The 13,733-nt window shown below is 39.7% G+C and overlaps 1 protein-coding gene across 1 annotated transcript in view; it reads right to left on the minus strand.

Moving 5' to 3' along the window:
- Window positions 1-13,733, minus strand: part of OBI1 (ORC ubiquitin ligase 1) — a 46,113-nt gene that overhangs the window by 8,211 nt on the left and 24,169 nt on the right. The window contains exon 5 of the mRNA XM_019921136.3: window positions 13,591-13,679. Within this exon, the coding sequence (XP_019776695.1) occupies window positions 13,591-13,679 (89 nt within the window). The remainder of the gene's footprint in view (window positions 1-13,590; window positions 13,680-13,733) is intronic.

Raw genomic sequence — 13,733 nt, forward strand, 5'->3', positions numbered from 1 at the left:
TGAGGATTACCTGTACTAAAGTAATGCTTGGTATGTGGGAAAACCAAGTAAACTTGAGTGAGCCTCAACAATTATTTTTTAAAGAACTGTTACATTCATCTAAGAAAAGAATGACCCAGGCATACAGTAAATTTTATTGCAGAGCTGCCTGGCTATATAGCTGCAGTTGCATATCTTCTCATTCCCTGACTTATGGAGATACTAGGAAAGTATCTTCTTAAAACATGGAAGAGAGATAAAAGTTTTAGGGGAAAAGATTTTCTACTGTTCCTTTCCCCTTCCTAAGTATTTTCTCCTACAGCATAATATATGGGTTAAAGATTCCTTAAGTTTGCAAATGCCTCTTTTTGATTACACAGAACTTCAGTGAGTAGTCTGTGATATGAGCTCTTTAGGATCTGAGTTTGGGCAGGGCTGGGAAGGAAAGGGGGAGGTCCAGTGCTGTGCTCTGCTGTACGCATGTGTGTACAGGATGCGGAGGAGGCGTACTCCAGGGAAAGAACACAGGGAGGACCGGCACTGTCGGCAGCTCAAAACTGTACTTGGTGGTGGGGGCCTTTCTCTTACCTGCTCCTAATGAGCTGTCTGTGCATTACTCATATCTACCCTCATCCCTGTGTATGTATCAGGAGGATGGGGTAGAGCGTTCTGTCTTTAAACTACTAGAGAAGCTTTGGAAAGTGCCCTATACATTTTCATCCACTGCTGAACCTGATGACTTGCCAGTGTTTCTTCAAGAGAGTTTTCTCTGTTTAAAATGAAACACTTATGAAAATGTTACATTCCTAGAGAATCTGTTAATCATAAAAGTACTGTCTATGGCCAATCCCTGTCACACTAGTTGAGTCCACAAAAATATATTAAACAACATGAGGCATACCAAAAGAGAACAGGAAAAACCTCTTCCCTCCTGAAGACTCAAGATAATGTTTCTATTCCCTGGCCCAACATCCGAATAAATAAATAAAGGCAAGTGAACTCTGGGGATGGAAATTACCAAAATTAAATGTAACAGACAAATCTTCCACAATGCTCTAAGTGACTACTAACGACAACGCTGGTGACAATAACAGCAGCAGCCACAATTCACTGAAAGTTTACTTGTGTCAAGGACATTGCTATATGCTTGATATATATTAACTTACCTAATTTAATTGTCATGTTAACTTTATGAAGCAAGATCTATTATTCTTATTTTAAAGATGAAAAATGAGATGCTTAAAAAGGTTGTCTCTTTTTCCAGGTTATGCAGAAAGGAAGCAGCAAGAAGCCAAGTCTGTCTGAGTCCAAACACCATGTATGAAGCCATATGAGATGCTTGAACATGAGATCCTTTCTTAAATAATGTCAGCACCTATTTATACTATGACATAGTATAAAACGCAAGCATGTCTACTGAGTGCCAAGTCTGTATATATATATGGTCAAGGGACTAGAATTGTTGTACTATTTATTAATACATACATTTGCTATTAGAAATATGGAGAGGAAATAACAAGATGTAGAAATACATTCAGATATGTATGCACAAAGCCAATAAATATTTATCAAACACCTATTATGTTCTAGACATAAGTTCAAGGTATTTTCAAACTTCCAAAGATCATTTATTAAAATGGCCTTGCAGGAAACTACAGCACAGACAGATCAACCTGGCAAATGCCAACCCAAAAAGCATGACTATTTTAACCAGAGATATGAATACTAAATCTGAACCAGAACCATAAACTGGAAGCTCCACCTTTAATTGTGCTATGTGTAAAAAGCATATATTATCTTCTTGTCTACCTCATGCACAATCAGCAGACATCTTCAACTACATGGAAACAAAGCTACCAATGTGAAATGAGCAAAATTTTAAATGTATAATTTTAGGACCTAAATATCACATAGGTACTTACTTATCTAGGGTTCTAATAGGAATAAAAAACACAAGCTATGTTATATTTCATCTTATATTGTTATATTCATCACAAAACAGAAAGTGCTCCAATATTTGGAAGAATAAAAAAAAGCCACAATTTCCCCCTAAAGACAAAGGTCACATGGACAGTGGAACTAGACAAAGAATTAAGGCCCTTGCAGCCATTCCTTCTTCCTCCACCTCCCAAAAGTCCTGTTTAAAAATTAAGGTAGGGCTTCCCTGGTGGCGCAGTGGTTGAGAGTCCGCCTGCCGATGCAGGGGACACGGGTTCGTGCCCCGGTCCAGGAAGATCCCACATGCTGCGGAGCGGCTGGGCCTGTGAGCCATGGCCGCTAAGCCTGCGCGTCCGGAGCCTGTGCTCCGCAACCGGAGAGGCCACAACAGTGAGAGGCCCGCGTACCGCAAAATAAATAAATAAATAAATAAGGTAGAGTCTGATTGGCAAGCTTTCAAACGGAGAACAGAGTTTAAAAATAATAGCTCAGGAACTTCCCTGGTGGCACACTGGTTAAGAATCCGCCTGCCAATGAAGGGGACACGGGTTTGATTCCTGGTCTGGGAAGATCCTACATGCCACGGAGCAACTAAGACTGTCACCACAACCTCTGAGCCCACACGCCACAACTACTGAAGTCCGTGCACTCTAGGGCCCGCGTGCCACAACTACTGAGCCCGCATGCTGCAACCACTGAAGACTGCACACCTAGAGCCCGTGCTCCACAACAAGAGAAGCTACAGCAATGAGAAGCCTGTGCACCGCAACGAAGAGTAGCTCCCGCTCACAACTAGAGAAAGCCCGCATGCAGCAACAAAGACTCAACGCAGCCAAAAAAAAGCTCGTATTATTAACACAATTTTAAAGAAAGGTTTATTGTGTGTGTTTATTTTATTGAACTAACCATGCATTTGTATTTAAAAATTGTGGTGAAAATTCTTGCTGCAATACCTAGAAATTCCTAATAGAAAACACCCAAGTGCTGGGCAGCATATGTAAATTGAAGAGGAACAGGTTCTTTTTTGTGGTAAGTCTCTAAAAAGGGCTAACCCACATCTATATTCACTGCCTGAAGATGGACTACTCTTTTTACTGTGGAATAAATTCCATTCTATTTGTTAAATATATCTCATTTCAATTCCATGCAGAAATACCCTAATTTTCTGCCCTAAAAGATCAGCCTCAAAGTTGACATGACATAAATGGCAATCCTAATCTTTCATGGAAGGAGAGAACCTTGAGACATGCTATTTCATATCTTTTCACAGTTCTCAGAGGAATAAAGGATTTATACCTTTTCCCAAAATATACTAACCTTAACTACAACAATAAAATCTCAACAGTATAAAAGAATGCAACTGTTGTTGGGTGAAAAAAAGCATACTTAAAAATCTCTGAACTAATAGTATCTATACATTTTTCACTATAGTTAAATCAATCTCTCTCAGCATGAAGAACAACATGAAACAAAATAAAACAAAAAACTGATCCAGCCACTCTGTAATTATTGCTCAGATGATAGTTATTGAGGACTAATGCATGCTGAGAGGTGATGAGGAAGGAAAACAAAAGGAGTAGAAGACATTATCCTTGTTCTCACGCAGTTCATAATCTTTCTGACAACCTTACCGCTTAGTCATTAGCATGCACTACAGGCTCCTAAAATATCTTATCAATATAATAAAGGCAAGTTGACAGAAAACTGCAGTAACTGTCCACCCCCAATTAGCTGAGTAGCCAGAGAAGGGCCCCTCAGGCAGCTGAGGGGCCTGAGCACACCCAGCTGTCACAGTCTGGCCCCAGGGTATCATCAGGCTCCCCTGACAGTCTACAAGTTCCCCTTCCGGGAAAACCAAAGGGCACAGCAGAATCAGTCAACGGATCAGGCTGGGGTCAAATACCAGGAATCATGGCATTTGTCAGAGCAGACTCGTGAAAAACAAAAAAGGCCAGAAAAGGTCAAGAAGAGAGAACAGCCAAGGCTAGCAAGAGCAGAGATGCTGCTGAGGAAGCTGAACGCCAGGTGTAGTACTGGCACATCTTGAGACACAGTTTAGGAAGAGCAGACCTGTGAACCAGGAAGGGGCACAGCTCACTGTCAGCACAGAGACAGGTAAGGGCAGGAAAACCTGGTTCAAGTAAGGTGACTCAGACCAGAACATCGTCCTGGAGCCAGGCAAGCCCTGACACTACCTCCTCTTTTCCTCTTTCTATCTCTCAATCTCTAGTACAATTTAGGAAAACTTCACGAAATCCCTCTACTCTCCTCATTTGGAGAATGCCAGGAATCTCTGACTTTCTGCCCTCTTAAACCCTATATACCTTAAGCTTCAAGAAAGCTCAAGATCTTAATTCCCTGGTCAGTTCCCTCCAAGGAGCAGTATAAAGTATTAGAGTGTAAGGACTCCTTCCTTCTGCCATGTCCCAGAGAAAAAATACACACACACAAACACTCACACTTTATACAGATACACACTGAGTTCATTAAAAACAAACAAACAAACAAAACATGTCTTGGGCATTCCCTGGCAGTCCAGTGGTTAGAACTCTGCGCTTCCATCACAGGGGACATGGGTTTGATCCCTGGTTGGGGAAATAAGATCCCGCAAGCCGTGTGGTGTGGCCAAAAAAAAAAAAGTATTAGTTCCAAGGAGCTGGCAGATTAACTGAGCATGACAGTCAGAGCTGGTCAGTATACGATGTAATCCTTAAAACAGTATGATAAAAGAATCATCTTGGAAATCTCAGAGGGTCTCATAGATAAACTGACAACTGGGCTCGATCTCAAAGGATGGGTAGGGATTAACCAGGCAGAATAAAAACAGAGAGGCTAATGGAGAGGACCAGGGAAGGCAAAGGAAAAGACATGCGCTAAGGTACATGTCATAACATGGCAAATCTCGGCCCAGGGAGAAATTCAGCATGGCCACAGCAGAGTATAAGAAGAAGAAGGTTGGAGAGGTGCTAAGAAGGCTAAGCTGAAATCATATTGGGAAAGCGGCTTCCGTACTATACTAAGAAATTTGGGCTTCAATTTGTGAGCAATGGGAAATCACCAAAGGTTATTAAGCAAGGCAGTGAGATGATCAAAGTTATATTTTAGAATTCAGGCAACAATAAAGCAGATGCTCCAGGGTTGAGAGAAGAAAAGAAGAGCTATCAGTCGGAAGGTTGTTAAAATCGGCTAAGCACGAAATCATGTGGATCTAAACTAGTGGGAACAAGAAGAAAATGCGTTACCGAGGCATTTAGTAGGTAGGATAGAATATACTGAACAGTTAGGTGTGGGGTGAGGACAAGGGGTGGAGAAACATAGGAAGACTGGAGTTTTTTGTTTGTTTGTTTGTTTGCGGTACGCAGGCCTCTCACTGTTGTGGCCTCTCTCTCCCGTTGCGGAGCACAGGCTCTGGACGCGCAGGCTCAGGGGCCATGGCTCACGGGCCCAGCCGCTCCGCGGCATGTGGGCTCTTCCCGGACCGGGGCATGAACCCATGTCCCCTGCATCGGCAGGCGGACTCTCAACCACTGCGCCACCAGGGAAGCCCTGGAGTTTTTATCTTAGGCAACCGGACCAGTAGTAAAGCCATGAAGGAGCATAGGAACAAAGCAAGAGGATAAACAATCTTTTGTGTGGGATGGATAATGGATACAGTTATTTAGACACAAACCTCTACCAGTTCTTTGTGTTACATGCTGTGCCAAGGACATACACTTATTTCCTTTAATCCTCAAAGCAGTACATTATCCACATTTTATATAAAGAAAGCAATGGCCCCAACAGGTCAAGTAATTTATCGAATGTTATTTATCTACTTATTTAGTTCTTCAGCAAGTATTTATCAGGTGCCTCTCAGGTGCTGGGGTTTTGCAAGTGAAGCATATAGACAGCAAGGCTGGACTCAAGTCATAGGCTGCTTTCAGTTTTCATGTCACCTCAGAAGAGTTATTTGAGAACAAGCCTTCTGCACTTCAAGTTAGTTGATTTGAAATATTTAAGAATTGCTAACGATGTATTTTGCAAACATTAATGTGAAGTACACTGAATTTAATGTTGAATACTTTCAAGCATTCACTTCATAAAGCCACTGTTAAACATTAAAGAAAGAGAAGGGTGGGAGGACGGAAGTAGCCCCTTGCTTCCGCACCTTCTACTTCCTTACTTTTATTTTTTAACATCTTTATTGGAGTATAATTGCTCTACAGTGGTGTGTTAGTTTCTGCTGTGTAACAAAGTGAATCAGCTGTACATATACATATATCCCCATATCCCCTCCCTCTTGCATCTCCCTCCCTCCCACCCTCCCTATCCCACCCCTCTAGGTGGTCACATAGCACCGAGCTGACCTCCCTGTGCCATGCAGCTGCTTCCCACTAGCTATCTGTTTTATATTTGGTAGTGTATATATGTCCATGCCACTCTCTCACTTCGTCCCAGCTTACCCTTCCCTCTCCCTGTGTCCTCAAGTCCATTCTCTACGTCTGTGTCTTTATTCCTGTCCTGCCCCTAGGTTCTTCAGAACCATTTTTTTTATATTCCTATATACATATATATGTGTTAGCATACGGTATTTGTTTTTCTCTTTCTGACTTACTCACTCTGTATGACAGTCTCTAGGTCCATCCACCTCACTATAAATAACTCAATTTCCTTTCTTTTTATGGCTGAGTAATAATCCATTGTGTATATGTGCCACATATTCTTTTTTTTTTTTTTTTTGCGGTATGCGGGCCTCTCACTGTTGTGGTCTCTCCCGTTGCGGAGCACAGGTTCCGGACGCGCAGGCTCAGCGGCCATGGCTCACGGGCCCAGCCGCTCCTCGCGGCATATGGGATCTTCCTGGACTGGGGCATGAACCCACATCCCCTGCATCGGCAGGCGGACTCTCAACCACTGTGCCACCAGGGAAGCCCCACATATTCTTTATCCATTCATCTGTCAATGGACACTTAGGGTGCTTCCATGTACTGGCTATTGTAAGTAGAGCTGCAGTGAACACTGTGTTACATGACTCTTTTTGAATTATGGTTTTCTTAGGGTATATGCCCAGTAGTGGGATTGCTGGGTCATATGGTAGTTCTATTTGTAGTTTTTTAAGGAACCTCCATACTGTTCTCCATAGTGGCTGTATCAATTTACATTCCCACCAACAGTGCAAGAGGGTTCCCTTTTCTCCACACCCTCTCCAGCATTTATTGTTTGTAGATTGTTTGATGATGGCCATTCTGACTGGTGTGAGGTGACACTTCATTGTAGTTTTGATTTGCATTTCTCTAATGATCAGTGATGCTGAGCATCCTTTCATGTGTTTGATGGCAATCTGTATATCTTCTTTGGAGAAACGTCTATTTAGGTCTTCTGCCCATTTTTGGATTGGATTGTTTGCTACATGAGCTGCCTGTATATTCTGGAGATTAATCCTTTGTCAGTTGCTTTATTAGCAAATATTTTCTCCCATTCTGAGGGTTGTCTTTTCGTCTTGCTTACGGTTTCCTTTGCTGTGCAAAAGCTTTTAAGTGTCATTAGGTCCCATTTGTTTATTTTTGTTTTTATTTCCATTTCCCTAGGAGGTGGGTCAAAAAGGATCTTGCTGTAATTTATGTCATAGAGCGTTCTGCCTATGTTTTCTTAACCGTAGTGATAAAATCATGGCATGGCAAAGCAATATAGCATGTGATTATGAGCACAGGCTCCAGAGCCAGACTCTCTAGAACTGAACTCTGTCTACTTACTAGCGCTGTGATTTGGGGGAAGATACTTAAACTTTTTGTATCTCAGTTTTTATCTTTTGTGAAATGTGCTCAGTAGGAGTACCTATCTTATAGGTTCCAGTGAGGTTTAAATGAGTTAAAACTTGAGATGTACTTATAATAGAGCCCATAGTTAACACACAACCAATGTTACAGTATTACTGTCTTAGCCTTTATCACTGAAATTACCATGTTTGTTTAGTTGCTTGACCTCTTGTTCTGTGTTCTCCATTCTAAACTCCACAAGAGTAAGGTCACAAGGACAACCTCAGAGGGCTGCTTTAGATTGAATGGTCAGGAAAAGCCTTTCTGACTCTGATGACAAAAGGAGACAGCCACATAACGATGCAGAAGCAAAACATTCTAAGCAGAGGGAAAAAGTCCAGCATGTTTTAGAAACGGAAGAAGACCAGTATGGCTAGAGCAGGATTAGCTGGGGGAATGAGAATGAGATGAAGTGGAATAAGCAAGCAAAGACTAGTTGGTGAAGAGTCTGGATTTTATTTTAGGAAAACACTGGATAGTTTCAGATAGGAGATTTAATAGTGTGATTTATACTTTATAAAAAGCAATTTTGAGCATGGTGAAACTGAACTGGGTAGGGAAAAGAGAGACAGAGTGGAAGCAAGGAAATTTGAATCCAGGTACTGTTGTCTCCAGAACGAAGCATTTATTTAACTACTGTGCTTTGTGGTGAATTTAAGGTATAGGATCTTGAGTGAAAGTATAAAATAGATAGATGGAAACACTAATCTACAGTTTAGGAAAAAAGGCAAGGCCAAAGATTTAGATTTTGTTTTGTAATCTCAGACATACAAGTAGATGATTATTAAAGCCATGGGAGTTGATAAGACGGCTCAAGGAACACAAATACAGGAAGAAGGGAAGAACGTGCAGGTGATGACTTATGAAGTCTATTCTTTCCTCCTCAGAGCACTTTTTTCATGTACTAATAATAGGAAATACTGCTCACCATCTAGAGAGTACCTGGAGCCTTTATCTTCCCCCAGAAGGAGCTGAGGCATGGGTGAAGACTGGTCCATAATGATAAGCCTTGGGGCTGCTGGGCAGTAAAAATGATGCTTAACACTACCATAGTATCAAACTCACAGATCTCACTAAAGATACAATGACATTCCCAAACACATATTTATAGAAAGGAAAGCCATTAATCCAATTGTAACCAGGTTTGATTTACATGACCTATGGAATTTTGTATATGGAGCTTTATACCCCACGCTTTAAGGTAAGTTAGAAGCTAAAGGCATGGACATCTGCTCTGCTAAAGCCTCATAATAGGCGGCAACATGGCACAAACTCTGCCTAGCGTGACTAGAACAAAAAAAAAGTCACAACTGAACAGAGATCTCAGAGAGAGGGCATAGGACTCTCAAATGCTTTACAAATCAATTCTTCATACCCCTTCGAGCGAAAAAATCACTAAGGAACTCCTCTCTCTATCATGGACAAATATATCACACTTCCTGGCACAGTTCAGGAATAGAGAAATGCAATTCTAAAGTCCTCCCTTCAGCTTCTTATTCTTGTTTCTTATCATGTGGAGGTGTGACACTTGGCATTCCCCATTAAATAGGAGACTGAGAACAGGCCTTTCTGCTTAGAGCAGAATGTAGTGGAGTACTAGATGTAGTGGAATTGTGCTAACCCCAGCTGTTTAAGTGGGATGATGACGGTCACAATGGAGAGATGTGCAAATTACACAGAGGACCTCTGCTCTGCTGAGTTTGAGAAGGAAGCCACAGTGTTTTCTTGGGCATGACTTGTGGCTACTCTGGAGACAAGGAACTAGAGCTGAAGGGACCTCTTAATACTCCTTACCGCTCAAGCTGTTTCCTCTTGCTCAGAATGCCTTCCTCTTCACTGAAATCTCCATCCTTCAAAGCTGGGCTCAAGTCCTGCCTCTTAGATAAAGACTCTCGTCACTCCAATCAACTGGCCATTCTCTGAACTCATATTGCTGTCTCTGCTATTTGACTTAGTAACTATTTAGTATTTAATTGTTTCATGTATTTTTTCTCATCTTCATTAGATTATGAACTTCCTGGAAGCAAGGACTATGTTTTGTTGGTTTTAATCGGAGAACAGGAAAAACTCCATATACTCATCACCCACATTCAAGAATTATCAAGATTTTGCCTCATTTCACACATATATATATATATCCCTTTTTTTGTTAAAATGTACTATAGTTCATATTTTAGTATGCATTTCTAAAAAAAAAATGGACATTTTGTTAAGTAACCATAAGACCTAAACAAAATTAACAGTAATTCCTTGGTATCATCTAATATCTAGTTCATATTCAAATATATCCAATTGCCTCAAAAATGTCTTCTGACATTTGTTATTAATCAATATCCAAACAAAATCCATGTACTGCATTTGGTTATTATATCTCTTAGTCCTCTTTTATTGTAAATCAGGCTTCCCCTCCCATTTTGCCAATGATTTAATGAAGAAATCTGGTCATTTTTCCAATTGATTGTACCATATTCTGGATTTGTCTGTCTGTTTTCTCATAGTCTTGGGAGCTACGTTTTTATTCATTTACTCAACAAATATATACTAGGAGCAGAATATTAGCCAGAACACTATAAAATGCAGGGCTACAACCGTGAATAAAACTATAGTCCTCACTCAAACAGAAGAACATGAAACAAATAATTACACAAAACATTAATTATTAGTAATTGGGATATGTGCTAGAAAGGGAAAGTACAAGGTAGTAAGAGAAATTACAGCAAGGGAACCTAACCTACTTTAGGGGTCAGAAAGAGTATTTATTTTGTATAGTTAAAAGCACCTAGGATACTGTCAAGTAAATAAACTTTTAGTATTTCTGGGTTGGTTGGGAGAGTAAGTTTTCTTCGCATAACAGTCTTGTAAACTGAAGGACATTACCACCACCTCTTGAGTTCTGAATATTAAATCTGATTCTCTTAGGAGTCCATGTTAGAGAAAACTGAAAGGGCAAACAGACGGCTTTCTCCAGCTGAAACAAATTAGAAGACAAATTCAGGAAGTCTTTGGCTACATCAAGTCAAAGAAAAAGATCGCATTTTTCTGGACCACCAGTTTAGATATCGAGACAATGAATTTTTGACAAGGAATAGAATGGATATTATTGAAACCTAGAAGAGCACGATTAGTAGGATATCTGCCACACTGCTCAAAAGGGCTTTTAAGTTAAAGTTGAGAAAGGAAAAATATGCAGGTACACTTTAAGACTGGATATAATGGAGGGTAAAAGATAGACTAGAAAAACAATAGCATAGGAGATAAATGATAATCCAGATTTCATTTTAAAGATTATAGCACTGTTTTTAAAAATTATAAAATTTATTACTTTTATACAATACTATCTACTTGAGACCAAGGTAAATGTCTAAGTCCCCCTTGTTGACACCAGATGTTAGTCTAGTTTTGGGGCAATAGCATGATATTTGCTTGAGTGTCCTAAAAAGAAATACCTTCTGCTATGGACTGAATTGTGTTCCCAACTTCCCCACCAAATTCATTTGTTGAAGCCCTAAACCCCAATGTGACTATATTCAGAGACAGGGTCTTCAGGAGGCAATTAAGGTTAAATGAGACCATAAAGATGAGGCCCTAATCCAACAGGACTGGCATCCTCATAAGAAGAGAGACCAGAGCGTGCACACTCCCTCTCTGACATGTGAAGACATAGTGAGAAGGCAGCTGTCTGCAAGCCTAAAAGAGAGCCCTTGCCGGAAACCGAAATTGCTGAACCTTGATCTGGGATTTCTAGCCTCCAGAACTGTAAGAAAATAAATACCCAATGTTTAAGCCACCCTGTCTATAGTATTTTGTTATGGCAGTCCAAGCTAACAAATATAACTTCCTAATTTTTTTCCTCTCTAGTATCTAAATTTTAAAGCTCTCTCTTCTGCACGATTTGTAGAATACGTCTGCACAACCTGAAAGATACATCAGAAACTAAGGTCATGTGTATAAAAAGTATACCTTGACACCTAACCAAGTAGATAAGAGAAAAATAATTTGTCAAGGCACTTCCTAATCAAGGCAATGAAATGGAATAGATGGTTTTTATTTGCTTGCATTTACTTTTAAACTCTTGAAATTTCATATTCTTTTCAATACGAATAGGAGCTCTCTTCAGGTGAACCAGATCTGGGTATTTTCAGCTGTGGTCAGCTTCTCTCTGAATCCCACTAGGGTTTTGTGATGCAGAGTAAACTAAGGCTATAAATCAAAAGCCATGCTTTTAATACCTCAATGCATTGCAAATTGATCAGGAATAGGGGTCAGTTCAAATCGCTTTTTAAGTGAAACTGTTCCTTTCCCCTGAAGGGAAGGAATGGAAGTTAAAGATAGCAAATCCTAAAGTTATATGGGATTCAGAAGTGTGGTTGCTTGTTAGCATAGACAGCAGTGAGGTTTCTTTAGATAAGATTCTTCAGTTGTTTATCAGGTAGGAGTCATGGCTATTTAAAAACACACATCCTGGTGGCTAGCATTAAATCTGAAATCTGGTGGGCAACTTTTCAAGAAATAAAAGCTACAAACAAAATGGCTTTAGTTCCATTCAGCCTGCCGTGGGAAATGGCTAATGGACAAGCATTACTATGACTGGCAAGGCGAGCTGCCAATAAATGAGAAGAGCAGAGACTCAAACCGCCATATAATAATGGCAACACTTCTTAAGTTTATTTCACTAATTCATCAAAGTACAACATTATCTGAAGTGAAAGAAAAAAGGGGAAGGAACTATTTAAAAGTAAAAGCTATGCTTCTTTGTCTATTGGTTAGTTATCTCTGCTTTGAGTAATTATGGTTTATTTGTAACATTTCTGGACACTACACTTGTTCTACTGAAGGTAATATTTTCTCCTTTTCAAATGACAAGCAGAGAACTACGCCTGGTAGGATAAATTTCCACTGTTTGTTTATGTCTGTCTTTGTCTTTTTCCATTAGGAAAAAATGAAGTCTAATGGTTGGTTGGGAAAAGTGTGGAGTTCTGATATGCCACTCCTCAGAGGGATGGGGGCCATATTCTCTTTTCACTTGTCATTTTTTTTCCCAGAAAAATAACAACCTTAAGCACTGTCTCCCATCTTTTCTCAATCTTCAAGTCTTAACTCTCAATGGTTTCTTATCATTTTAAACTAACTGTTAAGTGGGTCAATAGTTCCAACTGCTTACCTTTTGGAATGGAGTGAAAACTATCCCATCATAAAAGAATAAATTCATTTAACTGTATAGTTCAAATCAGTCCAAAATTCAACAAATGATGCCTTAAAATTCTATTTCAGATAGGCTTTTTAGTATAATGGGTAGTGTAATAGTTTTCAATGTAATGTAACAGAACACAGATTCCAGGGCTAGACTACATTGGTTCAAATCCTATTTCCACCACTTACTAGCAGTGCAGATTTAGAAATATTAATTTGATTTCTATGCCTCCATTTCATCATCTGTAAATGGAGAATAATAATAGTTCTATATCACAGGTTGTTGTACCTGGCAAAGAGAAAGCGCTATATGAATTTTAACTATGATTATTTCAGAAAACATCTAAAGGGCATTATGTTACTCTCCCTACTCTTTGTTAGGACCACTAAACAGTTACATGTAAATCGAAGTGAAGGCTCACCTATCTTAGGTCACATAAAACAATCCTCTTGCTAATCAGATACAGAAAAAGTATCAGAGGGAAATCTTTTCTTCAACACTAGTCTTAACTATGACTAAGATTTTACCAGTAACATAAGTATACACTTGATGTTTAGAGGTAAGACATTCTATTTAAACTTACAAGCTTCAATGAAAAGAGTCAAATGACAAACACAAACTATAACAGCAGCTTATTCTAAAACATTGACATAACCTGAAACATTGCTCTGTTAGCAAAATACATACTTCTGGGGTGATCTGTTATCAACTTCAGCTTTCAGTCGTAAATTCTCCCTCACCAGGCCACCATTTTCCAATTTCAATTTTTTATTTGCCTTAGAAAAAAAAAATGTTGAAAATAATTAAGCACAAGTTAAAACAAAAGTGCC

The sequence above is a fragment of the Tursiops truncatus genome, chromosome 18 (genome assembly GCF_011762595.2).
Source record: "Tursiops truncatus isolate mTurTru1 chromosome 18, mTurTru1.mat.Y, whole genome shotgun sequence".
Taxonomy (NCBI): Eukaryota; Metazoa; Chordata; class Mammalia; order Artiodactyla; family Delphinidae; genus Tursiops; species Tursiops truncatus.